Source organism: Myxine glutinosa, chromosome 11, assembly GCF_964187855.1.
Source record: "Myxine glutinosa chromosome 11, kmMyxGlut1.1, whole genome shotgun sequence".
Taxonomy (NCBI): domain Eukaryota; kingdom Metazoa; phylum Chordata; class Myxini; order Myxiniformes; family Myxinidae; genus Myxine; species Myxine glutinosa.
This window is the reverse complement of record NC_136271.1, coordinates 14,027,866-14,049,432: the sequence shown is the minus strand read 5'-3', so window position 1 is coordinate 14,049,432 and position 21,567 is coordinate 14,027,866. Positions and strand designations below refer to the sequence as shown.

Below are 21,567 nucleotides of genomic sequence, written 5' to 3'. Positions count from 1 at the left end.
TCAGCCCCATGAAGTGGACATATAAGTGCATTCCTTTTGTGGACTCCATATTACATCTAAATGCTCACCGTGACATGACGCTGGACAAACGGCACCTCGTTTCTGACAAGGCCGGACAGTCGTGCGCCTGAAAGATTGTCAAAAAAAGAAAGAAAGAAAAAAAACACATATTTCAAACAACTGCGTAGTTTTGACTCCAGCTTTGGTTTGGCAGAGATGATCGCAACCATGGTTTAATGTCCAGAAAATGGTGAATATCGTTATTCACAGGAATTAAAAGCATATGTGCAAAGTGACGGCACCTCGTATATCATCTTTACTGTGCGAAGAAACATTCGTTCCATGCAACAAACGTAGTGAAGGAGAAAAAGGCTCCAAATGTGAGAGGTGGCCCTGCTTGTACGGGACAATTGGTTTTCCTCTACCAATATTGATAACCCTGGTTCCTCAAGAGGGAAGAACGTGGTGAATAACCAATGATTGCACAGGACCAAATGACCAATGACCAAATAACCAATTGATCCCTGGTGTTGGGGCTAGCGGCTAGGGTGCCGGCTTAGGACATCCTAGGATCCTGGGTTCGAATCCCGGTCGATCGCTGAATTAACGCCAGGGGGGTTGACTCAGCCTGTCATCCTTCCGAGGTCGGCTAATTGAGTACCAGTTCACTGGTAATTCCCTGCTTGTCGTAAAAGGCGACAAAAAGGGTTGGCGGCAGGAAGGGCATCCGGCCGTAAAACATTGCTTCAAAAAGGGGACCAAAAAACAACAACAACCACGGTTCCCGAAAAAGGCCAACCCCCGCTAGCGGGGAAAAATGGCCTCTAAAGGTGGTTATTTTTTTTTATATAATGCATGAATTCGCAAGTGAGGATCTGAGAATAGAAAGAAATTGTTATCTTCTTCTTATTCCTCATGCCACATCCCATAAAAGTTATGGCGGGCAGCTCCCATATCACGTATTGTTGGCCCAGGTGCTTCGCGAGCCGGTTACGAGGCCCGACTACATACTGGAGCATTTTCACAAAAACGTTCAAACAAGTACTGGACATGGTTGCACCAAATGTGAAGAGTCTGAACACGGTTTTGATCCCGCTTCAGTCTGCACCAATGTCTCCTGGTAACCATGTGACGTCATTTTTCATCTCACATCATTTGTTTTTCGATTGGAGGTGCAAAGCATGACAAACTGTATACCATAGCCCTGGCTATGGACATTCAGGCTTCAAATCAAACAACGTCTGCTCCAATTGTGTCACAAATCAGACCCGAACACAATAATAGACTCCACATAACAGAAACTCTCAAGGGAGCGGTGACAGGCCCAGGAAGTCCTGGAGATCATTTAAACATCTGTGGCTTCAATTAAATAAAATATATAATTGAAGGCTTAAAGCAGGTGTCATGGTCCATATGACATGAGGGTACTTCAAATTTAACCTGGACTTAAAATAACAAAGTTCGAGTAACAAATAATTACAAGATTTCTGGTTAACAAAACATCAAGTATGTTAAAACTTACATAACATTGGTGAAATAATTTAATGATCAATACCTGGAAGGGCATCCATATTATAGAGTACCTTTGGGGGCAGGAGGGTTTACAGGAACAAGGTTAATAAAAACGAAGAAGGTCAAGAATGCGAGTGTTGATCTACCAGTCCTCTGCTGCAGAACATTTGAATGACTCGACAGGACATCGATCGAAGGATGCTAACCACTGTGGGAAGCAAAAAGAAGCCGATGTTTCGAGCATTAACCCTTCATCAGTGTTAAATAGGAAGTCGGGCAGGTGCTGCTGAGACTTTGCTCTGACGAAGACTTAACATATGAAATGTCACATTTTTTTTTTTCTTTTTTTTTTTTGTATACTGACTCGAGGCTCGTGAAAGAGCTAACATTAACTTCACAAACAAATCGACCAGACAAACAAAATACACAAAAAGAGGGAGCGGAAGACAAGATGGGGAGAAAAGGGGAAGCACACACACACAACATCCGAGAGCAGGGAGATGTGTGGAAGGGAGAGGGCCTGGGGGGAGGAGGCGTGGGAAGGGGGGGGGGGGGGGGGAGGGAGAAGTATAAAGCACAAGGACACCAAGGACTTCCAGGACAAAAGTTGGTATTTCAAAAAGTGGAATTGGGGTGAAATTAGCGGGGGTAGAAAAGATCAAGGTTTTGGATGGGGGAAGATAAGAGATGGTGGTGAACAGCTGTTTTAAAGACTTGGAGGGTGGAGTGGGATTGAAGAGAGTGAGGGAGTTTGTTCCAGAGGCGGGAGAAAAGAGGAATGAAGGAGTGAAGGTGAGCAGAGAGTCTTGATTTTGGCAGTTTAACCAAAAGAGGGTTGCAGGCAGATCTTGTGCGACCTGTAGGAATATTTGCGGGACAGAGCCCAGAGAGAGCTGGGGGGGCAAGGCCAGAGAGGAGTCGGTAGAAGACGGAAAGACCACCAACCTGCCTGCGGTGAGTGAGTGAGAGGCCCTTGGAGTTAGCTTCATCGCGGGAGATTCCAATGATTCTGAATGCTTTGGTTTCAACAGCGTGAAGGCGAGCTAGGTGTGAGGCAGGAGCACCAGCCCAGAGGGGAGAGCAGTATTCCATTGAGCTGCGGATGAAAGCCTTGTATGTGGTGAGGAGCTCAGGTGTGCCAAGGAAGGACTTCGCACGACGGAGGATGCCCAGTCGGCGACTGGCTTTGGAGGCCAGATTTGAAATGTGGTTTTTCCAGGAAAGATCATGGCAGATAGTGAGACCCAAAAGCTTGAGTGACAGAACTTCTTGGAGAGGATTATTCAGAAAGTGGATGGGAGGGTTGTCCAGTCGGTCTTTTCGGAGAGACATCGTAAGAGTGTGAGATTTGTCAGGATTGAAAGACATGTTCCACTTGTTTGCCCAGTCTGTGATTTTGTCAAGGTCTGCAGAGAGTGAGGAGGCTGCAGACTGCTGATCTGAGGGATGAAGAATGGAGCGACAGAGAGTAGAGTCGTCAGCAAAGAGATAGAGAGGATTTTCAAGAGAGTCAGAGAGATCATTGATGAAGACCAGAAAAAGCACAGGGCCCAGAACACTGCCTTGGGGAACTCCAGCCTGAACAGGAAGAGGAGATGAGAGAAACCCATTCAGGGCCACACGTTGACTACGACTAGAGAGGAAGTCCGCCAGCCATGTGTGGAGATTTCCATGGATACCAAAAGAGGAGAGTTTGGTGAGTAGAGCGGGGTGCCAGACCGTATCGAAGGCACGTGATATGTCATGGGAGACTGCTCTAATTTCCTGTTTGGCATTGAGGACCTCCATCCATTGTTGAGAAAGCAGAAGCAGCATGTCCAGAGTGGTGTCCAGGTCTGAAACCAAATTGATGATCAGAGATCAAGCCATTGGAGAAGAGGAAAGATTTCATATCTGAAGCAATGATGGATTCCATGACTTCATGATTTCATGATTCCATGATTTGATTCCATGGATTCATGATTCATGATTCCATGATTCATGATTTCATGATTCCATGGATTCCATGATTCCATAACCTTCTACTTCCTTCGGCCGGCGTCGGCATACGTCTATCAATGATCTGTTGATTCGATTCATGAAGTAAATGATGTCTTGCACTGGTTATGCACTTGTCTTAAAGGAATTCTACAATTGCGACAAGCAAAATATATCACTTCCATGGGATGTGTCCAAGGCTGAAAATACCTCAAAAATCAAGATATTGTTAAAAAAACCAACAGCAAACAAGCAAGGGAAATCAGAGATTGCAGACCCTCGCCAGGACTAGACTGCCAGGTGTTCCAATTTTTCATTTCATTTCGTGACCTGAAAATCGGGTGGGCATCAAATTGGCATGATAATATAGAAAAAATTAAGAAATAATGTTCATGACTTTTCACAAGTCAGATTCTGGTACGTTAGTCTGTAATATAGTTGAAATTTATAATTTTATTTCCAAAATCTCCGTTTAGCCTCGAACGCATTTCGATGTATTGACCAATGAGGATCGCGCTTATTTGCGCTACGAACGATGTCTGGGCGTCCGGCTGCGAGTAAACAAAATGGCGGCCTCCAGTAGCAGCGACGGTGACGAGTGTGGGAGCGAGAAACGCTGTTATATGTGCATTTCTCCGGCCAAAAGATCAAGTTTAATACCTTTTAGTGATAGAACATGGCCGCGATATTTGCAATTTGTTCTTACGTGGCAGAATTTAGAAGGTGATCAAGCTGAAATTGCGAGAAATTTCGTGAAGAACCACGCTGACGAATTCGGCGAACGTGGCAACAGTATGGTAACAATACCTGCTATAGCTATACCGCATGATGCAGCGTTTCATCAAGTGTGTTATTCACGATTTACCGATAAACAACGAGTGAGCAGGGTGCAAAGCAGCATGAAAAAGAGAGAAGAAAATGCAGCCAATACTGGTAGGTTGAATAACTTGAATAATAAATCATGACAATGCTTCAAAACTTCGTTTGATTTTTTTTTTTGTGAGGTATATGTAAAATGATTTTGTGTGTAGTCTTGAACGATTTTGAATTGAAGGAACTGTCCAATATTTATGCAAGGAGGTAGGGCCGAGGTGAAACAAATAAATTTTTAAAAGGAAGTCTGAGGAAGGGGGGGGGGGGGGGGAGGGAATCTAGTCAGGCTAACCATGACGAGGTCTAGACATTTTTAACTCACATAATTTTAATTGTTTTCTTTTATGTGTATTTATTGCAGCTTCAACATGCAATGACATCAACGTCAACATTGACAAGGTGCATAAAGGCCCACAACCAGTCAAGAAACGTGCTCTACGCTCCAGCTTAGGCAAGCCCAAATGTTCAGCCAGATCCCAATATGTGTTGCCTAATATATGCATCCTTTGTCAGAAAGAGAGAACAATCAATACAGGCAAAAGGGGACGAAGAAAAGAGCCTCTAACAAGGTGCTCAACAATTGAGGCACCAAGACTGCAGCAAGCTGCTAAAGACAACAACAATACAAACCTGCTGCTTCAAATTCAAGACCGCGATTGTGTTGCGATAGAGGTAAAATACCATGGTCGCTGCTACAAAGAGTATACCCGGTATTTAGGCAAACTAGCAACAACACCTAATGCAGAGCAACAAGGAGACTCCAACTACTCAGAAGCATACACATTATTTTGTGCAACAGTCAAGGATCTTATAATAGACAACAAGGAAATCTACAGACTGAAACGACTTAATGACATGTTCATGAAACAAATCAAAGCAACACACGGAATAGAATCAAACTACAAAAGTGGCTTTCTCAAGACAAGACTGATGAAAACATTTCCACAACTATGCTTTCTAACCCCGTATATGCGCTGCCAAGGACACCTTGTGTATGTTAATGACATCTCCACTGAAGTGCTGGTTGAAGAAAAGAAAGTGTTGCAAGAAACCATGCATGGTTCAGGTGATGACACAACAGAGAAAGAACAAACATCCGACTCTGAACCAACCCCACCAAAGCAACCTGGGTATACTGAGAATAACCTTAGAGAACACTACTTCACTGCACTACAATTGAGAAATGCAATAGATGAGATCAAGCCAAATATGCCATGGCCCCCAACCTCTGAGCACCTGACAACAAATGCCGCAGAAGCAATTGTACCTGCCTGTCTCTATAACTTTATTGCATGGATGGTGGGAGTGTCAGACGAACCTGATTCTGATGAGTTTGTAAAGATATAATCTACAATACATAGAAGAATTCTCACAATTTCACAGGACATCATATACCTCCAATCAAAGGGAAGGAAACAGATGCCCAAACATTTGTCACTTGCAATGACAGTACGTCATCTCTCAGGTTCAGCCCAATTAATCAGCCTACTGAACGGGTTTGGTTACTGCGTCTCAAACTCTGTCGTCTTAAATCATGACACTGCACTGGCTAACCAAGAACTACATCGTGGACAGGATGCTCTTCCATCAATCATTCAGGCGGGCAAGCATGTCACACTCGTATGGTACAATAATGACTTCGGGGAGGAGACATTGTCTGGGCGCGGAACAACGCACAATACCAATGGGATTATAATACAGCGACCAAGTCAATCCCATGAAGTAGTACAACCAGCACCAGTCACTACAGTTAAGAGGACGTGGGAGAGATCGATGCAGCCACCTGCAGTGAACCTTGCCACATATTATGGAGGGAAAAAAGAAGGACCCGCTCCATTCGCAACCAGCGTTCCATTGGATCGAGCAACGTACTTCCCATTACTCCAGCACCCTAAGACGATAGACCTAGCATACCACATCACCAAGTACAACATTGACGGGACTCTGCCATCTTGGACAGGATTCAACCAACTACTGTCTTGTGTTGAAGTTCCACCAAAGAGCGTGATAGGGTATCTCCCTGTCATTGATGCCACTCCGACTGAAATGAATACGGTACTAACAATACTGCAGAGAAGTGTTCAGATCGCCGACAAGTTACAGTTGGAAGCAGTCGTCATTGTCGTTGACCAAGCCATCTATTGCAAGGCACAGCTCATTAGATGGAAGAATGCACAGTTCATGAAGAGACTGGTAATTCGACTTGGGGCATTCCACACTGCAATGTCCTTTCTTGGCTGTATTGGAAAGAGATTTCGAGATGGTGGTCTCCAAGACATCCTGGTTGAGTCAGAGATTGTTGCAGTGGGGTCTGTGAATGGAGTGTTCAGCGGCAAGCATTACAACAGGGCAGTTCGAGCCCATAAGCTGATGTCAGACGCGATGCAGCAGATGCTCCTGGATGCATATTTTGAATCTATTCCAGAACATGAGGCGGGTAGAGTGAAGGAACTTTTGTCAAACTTAGCTGAAGCTTTCCCACATCCAAACTACCATGTCATTCTCAACAGCGACAAGTTAAAAGACTTCAAAACCTCCTTTGACAAATTCTTAGAAGCAAGTGACACCAAACCAACATTTCGCTTCTGGAGTTCATACATTGAGACGGTGGAGCTTCTCTTGCTATTCATTAGAGGGACACGAGAAGCCAACTGGGATGTTCACCTCGCCAGCATACGATGTATGCTTCCATGGATATTTGCCTATGATCACATTAATTATAGCAGATACCTTCCAGTATACTGGCTGGAAATGTCAGATGTTCAGCAGACCCATCCCGCCATTCATCAGAAATTTATGGAGGGTGAATTCGCTACCCAGAGAAGCGACAAAGCTTTTGCCCAAATCGCCTGCGACCAGACCATTGAGCAGACAGCAAACAGGGATTCCAAGACCAAGGGGGGCATGACCGGTTTCACTACCAGCAAGGGGGACAGTTAACCGATGGATTTGGTCACACCACGCGAGGGGGTCAATTGCACGGGAATGCGAGGTTATGGCAGGGAAGTCCAAATATGAAGAGCACAGCTCAACACGCTCCGATCTACTACAAAGTCGCATGCTACGTGACAAAGCTGATGTTGACAAAATAATCGAGATGACAAACAGCATGATTAATCCATTTGAATATGATGGAGAGGACTTGGTTCATGTTACATCTGGTGTGGTGGCTACGAGAGAAGTTCAGGAAGATCTAAACACAGCATATGAAAGAGGAGAAACAGAGTTCACCACCCTATGTAAAGAACGACTTCAGACGGAGACAGTCGACCTGTTTGGCTCAATGAAGAAACTGAAACTTAAGACATTCACCAACATGTCTAAGGCTGTGAAAAAGAAAATTCGTGGAAAGGATGTGTCTTTGAAGGCTGACAAAAATCTCTTAGCAAGGCTTGTTGTCATCGGGCAGTTCCGGAAAATTGATCTTCAAGAGTTAATGTCCTATTCTCTTGGCCCACTACCTCTTCCTTTGGCAAGTGTGCAAGGCTGCCTCGTCAAGACCAACAAAGCCAACCTACTTCATGCACTTGAAAGTCAGGCAGAGAAACCTGTGGTTGATATTCCAGTAGGAGGCATGTATGTAATGGATGGTATGGCAATGATACAGAAATTGAATATCAACAAACTCACCGGGGAAAAGACATTTCTCAATCTGGCCCACGAAATACTGAAGCGCCTTGTCAAGGGAGCAGAGGGCAACAAGTCCAGTGAGATCCATTTCGTAACCGATACTTATCGAAAGGTATCGATTAAGAACGCCGAGCGAGAGAAGAGAGCAGCCAGAGGGTCTCAAGTGATGCGAATATATGGCCAGTCCCTTCCTCAACAATGGAAGAAGTTCCTCTCCAACGGTGACAACAAGGAGTCGCTAATCGAATACTTGTTTGAGACGTGGAGTAAGGTCAAGACAGCATACCTCAGAGGAATTACAGTGTTCTTGGCACATGGAACCAAATGCCATATCTTCACAGGAAGCAGCACTCCAGATCAGGTAGTTGAAGTGAAAGAAGAGCCATCACTAAATTCGACGCATGAAGAGGCGGACACACGGATGTTCCTCCATGCCGCGCATGCAGCACACACAAGCAATGACGTCATCATCGTTAGTCCGGATACAGATGTGTTCATAATCGGCATAGCCTTAGTACCCCAAATCTCTGCACATCTATATTTCCACACAGGAAAGGGAGTCAACCTTAGGACAATTGACTTGAAAGCAATCTACGATAGCATTGGGGATGATGTCAGCCAAGCTTTGATAGGCCTACACTGTTTTACTGGCTGTGATAGTGTAAGCGCCTTCTATGGCAAAGGCAAAAAGAAGGCCTTAAACATCATACTAAAGAATCCAGAGCTGTGCGGTGCCTTGAAGGACCTTGGAGAACGGTTTGACATACATCCAGACATGATGGAAGCACTGGAGACATTTGTCTGCAAGTTATATGGACAGCACAATATCACTACTGTGAATGAGGCCAGGTACAACATGTTTCGTCTTGCTAGAACGTCTGAGATCACAATGCCTCCCAACCAAGATGCCCTGAGACAGCACATCAATGAGCCAATTACCAAGCTGGTAAGTTAATTGGTTGTTTCTTTGAATATTGAACGTCACCTGTAATTTATGTTTGGACAGGAGTACTAGTATATGGTGCAGCATGTGTTAATGAAGATGATTATTTGGAAAGTTTATTGAATTGAAAACAAAATATTGAATGTCACAACAATGCTTTGTAAATGTTCAAAATTAACAGGTCTATTTGAAAGAGTAATTGAAGTAACTATCTGTACAGTTGAGTGGTTAAGATAACATGACATGTAGATGATCCAGAGATTTTTTTGCTCCACACTTAGTCAGAGCAGGGGATGTTTTGGATTTCGCATGTTTCTCCACACAGAATTTCCCAATAATATGATTGTACTGTTATTAGTGTTAATGATATACCTCTGATGTTGTTTTGGAAATATGTATATCTCCATTCTTAATGTTATTGATCACTTCAATATTTCAGGAATTTACAAGAGGAGCCTGCAGCCCATCCCTGACATTCCCGACCCTGATGGCTATGGATGGATGATGGAAGAGGAACTTGTCATAGACTGGATGACACTTCCACCTGCACCAGACAGCGTGATGGAGCTTGCTAACTGCACTGGAAGCTACAAGAAGACACGATGCAGCAACGAAACTACATGCACTTGCCTACAGAATAACATTCCGTGCACAGATTTGTGCAAGTGCGGCAGGAACGACTGCTCAAACATAACTGGCCATGTTGACTTTGATGATAAGAATGATGATAAAGACTCCAGATCTGAAGATGAGGAAGACTCTGATGCTGAAGAGGATGAAATAACTGCACTATTTGTATGATGTTTTGGACAAGTTTCAACATGACCAAGCCGAAGAGACAAATTGTGGCTATAGTTCAGCCCATCTCGAGTTTATCATGACGTCAATGCGCACTGGTTCGATTGTACGCTGCGTAATTGTCTTTGATGGGTTAAAATATCACCCCTTACACACTTATTGGACCTATTAACAGTTTCAAAATAGCATTGGTAAACCACCATGGATCGTAGTAGCAACACCAATCACAAATATTGTACAAAAATTTAAAATTATGCAGGTTTTAAGGTCCAAAAACATGACTTTCTGATAAATGCATCAACAGCATGTTATTTTACCAAGTCGTTAAAACAACATTTTTATTACTTTTGGGGGTCTGAATTAATAAATATTGCTGCCAAGACCAATGTGAACATGACATCATATAGTTTGTGTTGTTTTTTTTACTGTGTAAATGGGTATTTCAAATGTAACATACAATTGGTGTATACTGGTGTTTTGGGGCAGCGGTTCTCGGTAACGTACCACGATATCGCTTGTGAAAAAAAAAAAGAAGATGTTTTGGAGGTCATAAGGCTTCATCCCACACCCATCTTGCCAAATCCCTAGGTTCAGGTCATGAAATCAAAAAAAAAAATAGATATCCACCCTATGGCCCTGTGTCTAGACGTGTTTATAGTGATTTTTAAGGCTTTTGTGTTGAAACAAATATGGCGGCCGAACCACATGAACGATGATGTCATCATTATTTCTTTTCTCCACCAATTTATCCCGAGATGACCACCTTTAGAGGCCATTTTCCCCTGCAGAGCGGGGTTGGCCTTTTTCTGGCACAGTGGTCCCCTTTTTGAAGCAATGTTTTATGGCCGGATGCCCTTCCTGCCACCAACCCTGTTAGTCGCCTCTTGCGACACACAGAGAATTACCAGTGAGCTGGTACTCAATTTGCCGACCTCAGAAGGATGACAGGCTGAGTAAACCCCAATTTATCCCGAGATGACGCTCAATAAATTTTTATCTTGATCGGATAAAGTTTTGTACTTGTCGAATTATGATGTAATAATGGAGGCACGTATGACATCATCATTAACATATTTTATTCCCCATGGAGAGTTCTTTACAATGAGCCATGTCTCAACGTCTTCTATTCAGTGCTTTCGGAGATATAGAGGTGCAAAGTTTTTCGGTTTATCCAAGATGGCGCCAATACCACGTGACTTGTGACGTCATAATTAAAATTAAAAAATTATACAGGTGGAGTTGCATCTATGGTGAAAATTTCCTCTCAATTGGACCAACGGTTACAGAGAAAATCATATTTATTCTGTGCGGACAAACAGACAGACAAATGAAAAAAATCACTCAGAGAGCGACACTTGGCAAAACAGAACAAAGTAGCATGACACTCAGTGGAGCATCCTTTTGACCTCAAAAATAATTAGTAGTTGAATTCAGTGACCTGATATGCAAATCGTCTTCAAAGTTTAAGTTAATCGGATGAAAATTGACAATTTTAGAAATTTGGCCTATGTTGACCTTTTGGCCGATGTTGACCTTTTGGCCTATGTTGACCTCAAAAATAGTTGGTGGTTGGTTTTAGTAAACTGATATGCAAATCCTATTCTGATTTCAAGTAAATCAGATGAAAATTGAGGATTTTAGAAATTTGAAATTATTGACCTTTGGCCGATGTTGACCTTTTGGCCTATGTTGACCTTTTGGCCTATGATGACCTAAAAATAGTTGGTGGTTGAATTCAGTTAGCTGATATGAAAATGCTATTCAAATTTCAAGTCAATAGGATGCAAATTGAGGATTTTAGAAATTTGAAAAAAGTGGTTGACCTTTGGTCTATGTTGACCTTTTGACCTCAAAATATGTAGGATTTTGTCGGACCACGAACTCTCCCATTTGGTGAAGTTTCGTGAAGATCAGTTTAAAATTTTGACCTGTACGAAAGTATAAGTGAGCGGACAGACAAACAAACACACACACAAACCGGAATGATCAACATACTTGTCCAATTTTTTTTTTTTTGCCAAGTAACAAACGGACTCAAATGCAATACCCCCCTCTCTGGCGAGGGTAAAAAAAACCCCAAAAAAACATACATATAAAAATATATAACAGAAATAGCAGAAACCCCACACTAGGTGGGGCACGCGCACGCACGCACGCACGCACACACACACACACACACACACACACACACACACACACACACACACACACACACACACACACACACACACACACACACACACACACACACACAAGTACAGACACAACCTTAGTTATACAATTACTGTACAAACAAAATTCAAACCAAATTTTTAGATATCTTGATGATTCCGATTTTATCAAATGTTACATACAGGATCAATGGCAGGTACAACACAACTAGTCAATGATAGGTCATGGCAAGTAGGATTCAAAGGTCGGTCAATTTTAAACAACTATAGTGTTCTTATTGAATTTTGATTGTCACTGACAATACCGGAGAAGAAGAGAGAAGAGATGAAGATGAATCAGCAAGAACCTTTGCCGGATGATTTATCAAGGTTTCAGCTGTAGCAGCACTACCTGGCATTTCTGTGACCACACCTGTATCAGTACTCTTACCGAGACAAAACGCCAAGGCATCTGTCGATTTTCCAGTACAGAGATGGACGGTGAACTCAATCGTGGATGGCACCGCTTCCACCGAGTTTTAATCTCTTTGAAGTGGTTTGTGAATAAGTCTCCCCAGATGCCTTTGACGTATTTAGAGTAAAATACATATCTATCTGGACGTATTTCGAGCATTTGACAGTCTCACACCCCACCTTGCTCTCCAAACTCTCAACCTGTGTTTTTGAACACTACCTCCTCCTCTCAAGTCTTGCTGACTTCCTCCACTCCTATAGTCAACACGTGGCTCTCAATGAGATCCACCTCCTTTCCCTGCCAAGGCTGCAGTGCCTCAAGGTTGTGTCTTGGGCCCAGTACCATTTCTCATCTTCTTCAATGATCTTTCAGATTCTCTGGGAAACTATCCTTATATTTTGGCCGATGACTCCACCTTCTGAAGTTCAGACAGTCAGTAATCACCTCTTCGCTCTCTACGTAATCAGAAGTTGGTCCAACACTCGGAATGTGTCTAAACCCTGGCAAATCCCACACTCTCACTGTCTCAGAAAGGATTGTCTGGCAAGCCTTCCCATCTACTTCTTTGACATACCATACCGTTTGAAGAAATCCAGTCCTTCAATTTTTTGGGTCTCACAATCGACCGCCATCTCTCTTAAACTTATAACAATCTACAAGGCCTTCATCTGCAGCTTGATGGAGCACTGCTCTCCCCTTTGGGCTGATGGCCCTGCCTTACCACCTTCACATCTTGATTCTATGGAGAGCAAGGCCCTCAACATCATTGGAATCTGCTGCGGGAATGCTGAATCTTTGGGCCTGTCACTCGCGCATTGCAGACAGTTTGGTAGCCTCTCTGTCCTCTACCCCCTAATTTCTGATCTTGCACCCTCTGCCATTTACATGTGCCATCTCTCCAAAACCAGGTTTCTGCAGGGTGCACACAGTCTGCTAGTAACCCACTTCTGATGAAGCTCCCAAAATCCAGCCTCACTGCTGATTTCCACGAATGTGTTCCTATTGCCTCTTGTATTTGTTCCTCGTAGTACATCCAGTCCCTGTGGGAGTGGCAGGAAGGGTCATGCTATTATCTTCTTTGGGGTATATGGCCGGGTGGCAATATACCCCAAAGAAGCATTGCCGGGTGGGGTAGGCGAGGGGGAGGGGGAATGGGAGGGGAGGGGAGGGGGGGGGGAGGGGAGGAGAGGGGGGAGGGGAGAAGAGGGGGGAGGGGAGGAGGGGAGGGAGGGGGAGGGGGAGAGGGAGGGGGGAAAGGGAGGGGGAGTGGAGGGGAGGGGGGAGGGGGGAAGGGGAGGGGGAATGGTGGAGGGGGAGGGGAGGGGGAAGGGGAAGGGGTGTGGGGGAAAGGGAAGGGATAGGGGGGAAAGGGAGGGGGAGGGGGAAGGGGAAGGGGTAGGGGGGAAGGGGATGGGGAGGGAGGAGGGAAGGGGAGGGGAACAGGGGGGAGGAGAGGGGGGAGGGGAGGGTGAGGGGGAAGGGGGAGGGGAACGGGTAGGGGGGAAAGGGAGGTGTAGGGGGGAAAGGGAGGGGGAGGGGGAGGAGGGAAGGGGAGGGGAGGGATATAGATGGTCACTGGCAATTGATCACATCCACAAATGATGTAATCCACACAATTTATGTACTTTACATAACGTTAATAGGAATACATGGCCGTGTAGATGGGAAATACAGTTTGTTTGAAATACAGTTTGTCTCATCTTCTGTCTCTCGCTGTCTGGCCCTCGCCAGACGTTGTTGATTGGCGTTTAGACGTGCCGTTCTCTCATCTTCTGTCTCTTGCTGTCTGAATCTAGAGACACGTTCTTGATTGGCTTGTCGATGGTGAAAAGTATCTTCATCGGTTTCATGGAGTCTCCGATCAGCGATTTTCCTTGCTCGGGAGGTTGAACGCGACAAATTTCTTTTCTTCGGTGCCATTGCCTTTATCACAGTCAGTCTTCGTCAAGATTGCAACTTTGCGTCGTGTCGTGGGCGTGGCCAACGCGGCCTCATGCGCCCAGGTGATTGGCTAACTCGAGCTCGAGCAAGCCATAATGCGCTACGTTATGGCAAAAAATATGGATCTAAAGATGAAAGAAAAAAAAACCTATGTGGTGTGAATGGCAATGTTCCTCGCTGAAATGTGAAAAAACGCAATCGCTTTTCGCTCTGAATTACGTGCGAAGGCGTAACTGTGAGATTATGGCGGCAAGGTTGGAACATCACGTGATCGCTCTGAGCGAATCAGCGCGCTGCTCTGCCACCGGGTCAGATTCTGTGTATAATATTCCTCGCTGAAATGCGCTGAGGTAAAAATATGGTAAAAAAATATTATGAAATAATTTTTTGTAGGTCGGCCATGTTCTTCCCAGGCTCAATGGCCATGTCTATGCCAAATATCAAGCACGTGAGCCTCTCCGTTTAGGAGTCTATCGGTAACATTACACACACACACACACACACACACACACACACACACACACACACACACACACACACACACACACACACAAACTGTGTTTTATATATATAGATTCCTCTACGAGCTTGAACTCTACATACAAAAATTATAGATATAAAAATAAATAAGTAGAGATACATTCAAAGTACACTGCTCTGTGATGTGTGCTGATTGGATAAATATGATTATTGAGTCTTGTTTGAAAAAGGACCATCAATTCAACGATGAAAAACTGGATATGGAAGCTTTCTTCAGCCTGGAAATCTGGACTTTGAAACGAGAGTCGATCGGGGACATTTGTCCTTAAGGGTGTAGTACTGGTAAACAGGTGATTTTTTTTTCTTTTTTTTTCTTTTAGCTGAACAGTTTCCTTATAGTCTTATAAACAAGAATCATGCTATTAGAGGTCATAGAAGTACCCCTAATTATTGAAAAATTCAAATTTCAATTCAATTCAATATAATATTTTGCATGAAATTTGTTATAACTTGGGAAATGCATCATTCTTTTGGGCTGAAATTTGGACAGGATATTCAGAATATCACTTCCTTTAAAATGATGAAGGCTTTTGTTTATAGGAGTAGCCATTGTGGATTTATTGAAGGACAACTAAGTTTTATCTGGTAATTGGCATAATTAGCTAATTAGTGAACATTTGACATAATTTCACAAAATCCTCTCATCAGGTAGTAGAGTAACACATGTATAATACATGTACCAAGTTTTGTGTGAAAAGAATGATAGGTGACATAGAAGATAGAAGTAGAAATGTGTTCTTTGTTTTTCCTTGTTTTTTATTGAAGGTCTAATTTATGCAAATTATATGCATGTAATATGACAAAGAAGCGTTGAAGCTGGTCTGAGTTAAAGCCAAGATTATATCTTTCAAGAAAAACTGAAAATTAGATATTAACTTAACTTTGTTTTTGTGTAAAGGCCTCTCAAAGGTACCTATGTAGTTTTCTCAATTTTTCACCAGTACTACACCCTTAAGAAGGAAGGATGCGGTGTAACACTCCTGTGGGGAGCGGGTTTGCTTTATGTAACCGTGCAGAGTTTGACATGACTATCAAGGTGGATCTGTCATGTCTCTTGTCTTGTCTTGTCTTCTGTTGTGTTGAATGCTTGGGAGGTTGTCTTCAGGGGATGATGATAGCAGATTCTTCACAGGTGAATATCATTGGAAGACTTGTCTGTTATAGTTGGTGTGATCGTTGATGACTCAGTCGGCCAATTCTTGATTTGCAGGCCCTAGAGCAGTTGGGACACAGGAACTCCTGGCTTGGAGGGGTTTTGGTATAAGCAGACTCTGTCCGTTGCCTGCGCCCTTTTTTTGAAGCAGTCTCACAACTATTTATTTCAAGCTCGTACATTGCTTCCTGGTTGTTGCACACCAGCTGTCTCTGTCGGCAGCCTCCTGCTCTCACATCTGTTGGTCAATGTCAGCCAGAGAGCTGTCTTTTCAGCTGGTCTTTGAAGCGTTTACAAGGTGCAGTTCGGTCTCGCTTCCCAGAGTTAGTTCACCATAGAGCACTGCTTTAGGCCTGCATATATAATGGTATGGACGACTTTCCACCTTGGGGAAAGTTGTTTGGATCTACTGACACCGAAGGGAATTTCACTTCATTTTGGGAGGAGTGACGTTGCCAGGATTCTAAAAATTCTAAAAGAGAAAGAGGAAGTGATGTGGACAGAGAGCTTGGGTGGGAAATGAAGCACTGTGAGGATAGTGTTCTGGTGAGGGATGAGTGAGAGAGAGAGGAGAGAGACAGACAGATAAGGGGGAGAGACAAAGTTCTTCCAGAAGGCAAGAAAAAGTGGCACTTTGAGCGTGGCGCACCACGGAGAGACCAGGTGATCGCTCACCACCTTGCATGGCCTGGAAATTGGGCGTTTTGTCATGTTCTGCGCATTCGTGCATGCATCTGGTGCTTGATCGGAGAACCGCCCGGACCAATGGACCATAGTGGTGCTTTCTATAGATCGAAGTCGAGCTCCGACCCATCATAACCTTGCCACCCTGGCACTGGAATCCATCGACTTATTTGTGTTAACGAGGTTTGCCACATTTCATATGGCCCTACTAAACTAGGACCCTGCACCTTTGTGGGCTGCATTTTCATATGCTCGGCAACCACAGAGCTGGATTAACATCAAAATCCGAAGCAGTGAAGACAGATACCTCCCGTGTTCTTTGCAGTGTCGTGCTGCCTTTGTGTTGAATGTGGGGAAGGAATAAGGATCTGAATATAAAGGGGGTACGACTAATGAGGTTAAGGGAGTTTATATTTTTAGGTTCGAAAGACATCTATAGTGAGTTCACTGTGGGGCTGAGTGCCAGTAACACTATGTGTGACTTCATCAATTGATTATTGGATGGACTGGGCTGTTACCTCAACAGGATCTTTCTGATTTCTAACGACATTTTGTTTATTTTGTTAGTAAAAGCCAAATAATAAATTACTGCTTTTATAGCTGCATGTTTTCACTCCATTAGATGGGCATATTAGCAGGATGGAAAACCTAACCTGGGGCGTACCAGCTGATAGCGCCGGCATTCAGATACAGAAATTCCGCTCGGTCAATGGGACTGCCTATACGATGTGACCCACGCACGGGGAGATTATTGACTTTCCGAATAAGTCGACTGGGCCTGGGACTCCAGAGTCTGTATTTAAAAGTATCCCAATATCACGAAATCGTAAAGTGACAATTGAAAATGAGAAAAGGAAAAGGAAAAAGACAATAAAAATGACGAAGGATGGTAGGGGAGTGTTGGCGGAGGACGAGAAGGAGACATGAGCAAAGGGAAGTAAGGGAAACATGAGGAGAGGTGTGGAAGGGGATTGAAGCTATGCTGCCATTTCCCTGCATATATAATAATATGAATGGCATTCCTAGAATGCTCTTCAACAATCAAGGTAAATGAAGAATCATTCAGTACTCGAGTTGAATCTCAAGATAATCTCGGAAGGACTTAAGATTTGATTCAAGATCACGATACTCGTGAGATTAGCTCAGCGAACTCACCGCACGCAGAGGTGCCTGTCAATCGGGCCAGCCTGGGTCTGACACATCAAAGACTGAGCCTTCCCACCGAGCCGAGTAAGGCAGTTAAAATCAAGCCATCATGGAGCAGAAAACTTGGAAAACATGCTTTTGCTTTCACGTTGTAAAGAGGCGCCAGCTTGGTTTCCATCCACTCAGACGCAATATCCTTCTGACGATGCAACATTCGACCTCAAAGCCAGAGAAAGAAAGGCCTCGTTTTCATGATAGTCTGCGCAAGTTAACTAATACGGAGCAAAAACATGTACATTTCACAGATATCTTTTTTTCCATATGGTTGTGGCACAAGGGAGCATGTCGTTGGTTAAATTAGCTTTTCCATTTTCCATATTGTTCTAACTTAGGTTTGATTTCAATGAGTAATGAGATATGAGACGCAAGTTTCCAGGAACAAGTGACTGTGCCAAAATCCATAACGTGTGAGCCAAAGACTTCATATTGGATCATCCTTATTGGAACATATTTGCCACCAACAAACATGTCCATGCCATATAAAGGGTCGTCCCGAACACCAGCACCAAATTCTGTTGACATGAGGTGTGGGATGGATTCCATCCAAAAACAATGAAACGTAACAAACATGTAAACAACATGCACATCAGGTGCATAATTGCAATATGAGGCAAATTGATCATACTGGTCCATTTTTATTTTATTTTCTTCTGTACGTACGAGTAACGATGCAGCGTTTTTATAAATTCCCATTCCACATTAATCTGAGGACATTGAGAAACCAATTGTAAGCAGGTAGATCAACTCCCTCCCTGAATGGCATTAGTGAGACTAATTAGGGGTTTTAATTTAACTAATTAGAATTTATTTATTTAACTTAATTTATGTAATTTTTATGTATGTCATTTATGTAATCATTTAAGTAATTTATGTATGTAATTTAATAAATTAATTTAACTAATTAGAATTTATTTATTTAATTTAATTTATGTAATTTTTATGTATGTAATTTATGTAATAATTTATGTAAGTAATTTAATAAATTAATTTAACTAATTAGAATTTATTTATTTAACTTAATTTATGTAATTTTTATGTATGTAATTTATGTAATAATCTTACTATAATTCACCAAATGTCCGTCTGTCTGTTCGAAGGTACCGTAAAAACTGCTGAACCGATCGCAAAGATATTTTGGGTGGGTAATCCTGGGATCTCCAGGAGTAAAATAGGCTATTTAGTTTTCCCAATTTCAGCTTTGGTCTCCAGCATTCTCAGGTTTGGACTCCCGCTTAACATTCGCATTCGCACAACGTTCATTGTGACGATGTTCTCATTGTGACGATGTAGGTGTTCACGGTAGTGTTTGACGTGACGGTGTGAACGTAATTTCGTAATGTTTTTCGTTTCGTAATCCTTTAATGAACGTTTAATGTTTAATGAACGTTTAATGTTTAATGAACGTGTAATGCCCTTCGATGTCCGGGGCCGCATGCGCGCTACACTGGACGGGCCAGCATGTACCTTGCCCTTCGATGTCCGGGGCCGCATGCGCGCTACACTGGACGGGCCAGCGTGTACCTTGCCCTTCGCCGTCAGGCTCGGGTAAACCGCTGAGCCCTATCCGTGATGGGGACTGGGGCTTGAGACAGTGTCCCACGAACGAGGAATTCCCAGTAAGCGCGAGTCATCAGCTCGCGTTGATTAAGTCCCTGCCCTTTGTACACACCACCCGTCGCTACTACCGATCGGACGGTTTGGTGAGATCCTCGGATCAGCCTCTGCACGGGCCGTTCTCGGCTCGTGCTGGTGCACCGAAAAGATGAGCGAACTTGACTGTCTAGAGTAAGTAAAAGTCGGAACAAGGTTTCCGTAGGTGAACCTGCGGAAGGATCATTATCGAGACAACATGAGAGCGAGCGAGACGCGAGATGTACGTGGTACGTGATCGTCCATGTACTGTTTAGCCATGTACTGTTTAGCCATGTACTGTTTAGATTTTGATGATTTGCATGTGATATGATTCAACGGATGTTTATATGAATCGTTTAAAATAAAAAAAGCCTTCAATTTCTGATATTTTACCTTTTCGTTCGGGCTTCCCAATTGAAGCCCCGCCCTTAGGGCGGGTACTGTTGCTAGTTTATGTAATTTATGTATGTAATTTAATAAATTAATTTAACTAATTAGAATTTATTTATTTAACTTAATTTATGTAATTTTTTATGTATGTAATTTATGTAATAATTTATGTAATTTATGTGTGTAATTTAATAAATTAATTTAACTAATTAGAGTAATTAGGGCTTTTAATGGCATTGTGATATGTATGTATGATTATATTGTATTGTATTGTTACGGTTTTTAGAACCGGAACTTGTAAATAATAATCCTTGTAAATAATTCCCTGTAAATATTCCCATTTTCTAAAGGTTAAAGGTAGCACCCTAATTAGTCCATATACAACACGCAGGGCACCATAGGAACTCTTTCAGTTATTTCATTAGTATGTGTTTCAGGTAAGGCTCTGTTTCCAATAGTTTGACTCTGCGTTGCATTAATTAAATAAGATAGGTCCTTCAATCCCGTGCATTTTGATCTCTCTCTCTCTCTCTCCAAGCTACTCCATCATGCGCACCTACAGGCGGGGTTTGTCTCTCTCTCTCCAAGCTACTCCATCATGCGCACCTACAGGCAGGGGTCGTCTCTCTCTTGCTATTACGCGCCTTAGCGCTTGCTTGCTAGCAGCGTTCGCTGAATCAAACGCCATTGCACACGCGGTCAGGCTGGCGAAGAAGGGGGGAGCACGGGGACGGGGCGTGGCCCCCCCCATTGACTCATCATCAAAGGTGGAGCCAGCGAGCCCTCGCCGACCAACCAGGGCTGAGGTAAGCTCGCTAGTGGGCATAGCCCTATGAAGGCGGCTTGATTTCAACGCGCGAGATATAAGCGCGAGCGCGAAGCCCTATTACGGACTGCGCAGGGAGCCACCATTGATGACGGACTGAGCAGATTGCATCATTGATTACGGACTGCACAGGGAACCATTGCTTGATACGAACTGCGCCAAAAGAGAGCTCGATTACCTAGAACTGCGCTGGGGGATGCTGATGATTACGAACTGCGCAGGGAGCGACCAATTGTATCGGACTGCGCCGGGGACTTCTGTTGAACTGCAGCACGTTATGAAAGTTGAGAGAGAGAAAGCCGAATACCTTCCCCGATATATGAACCCCGCTAAGTAAGGTCCGCTCTCGTGCAACAATATACGAGCAGCGCTACCTACCGGGTTTCGCCGCGGAGCTGGAGCGTGGATCGGAACCAGAGCGTGGACCGGGGTGGAGCGTGGATCGGAGCCGGAGCCCAAGCCGTCCATCTGCTTGGACCTTCCCGCCCTGCCACCATTACTCCTTTCATGTAAGTCTGTTTGTGTTGTCCTGGGGTGTGATAATTAAGACTGTTTAAGGTTGCCCTGTGTCTTCTTCTTCTTCTTCCCTTGTACATTTACCCTTCCGTTTCCTCTTTAATTATTGTGGTAATAAATTCCTGTGTTCTTCCTTACTTTGGTTTCTTCTGTCCGATCGTCTTAGTCTTTTCACAATTGAATATACGTGGCAAGAGTTTCGGCAATCGCTCAGGATCGGGTTAGTCAACCGCTAACGGCTCGGGCTTCGGATTGCTAACCGCTCGGTAAATTCCATCTTGTCCGTGGTCCGAGCAGGAGTTATCTCCCTGCTTCACGGCC

General features: G+C 43.7%; 2 protein-coding genes across 2 annotated transcripts in view; one reads left to right on the top strand and one right to left on the bottom strand.

Moving 5' to 3' along the window:
• Positions 1-21,567, bottom strand: part of SCAPER (S-phase cyclin A associated protein in the ER) — a gene marked incomplete in the record, with an annotated part of 462,313 nt that overhangs the window by 8,479 nt on the left and 432,267 nt on the right. Inside the window, 1 exon segment of the mRNA XM_078786405.1 lies at positions 6,359-6,580. Coding sequence (XP_078642531.1) covers positions 6,542-6,580 — 39 coding nt within the window.
• Positions 7,063-10,123, top strand: LOC137437889 (uncharacterized). Its single transcript, XM_068132591.2, has 2 exons — positions 7,063-8,938; positions 9,375-10,123. Exons 1-2 carry the CDS (start codon positions 7,358-7,360, stop codon positions 9,438-9,440), a joined length of 1,647 nt encoding a protein of 548 aa, XP_067988692.2. The 5' UTR covers positions 7,063-7,357; the 3' UTR covers positions 9,441-10,123.

What these genes read in the sequence shown, in the direction of transcription:
- LOC137437889 (XM_068132591.2), top strand. Translation starts at nt 7,358, where the DNA reads ATGGCAGGGAAGTCCAAATATGAAGAGCACAGCTCAACACGCTCCGAT. An exon ending in ATGAGCCAATTACCAAGCTG is followed by an intron (nt 8,939 to 9,374) that starts GTAAGTTAATTG and finishes TCAATATTTCAG; the next exon opens with GAATTTACAAGAGGAGCCTG.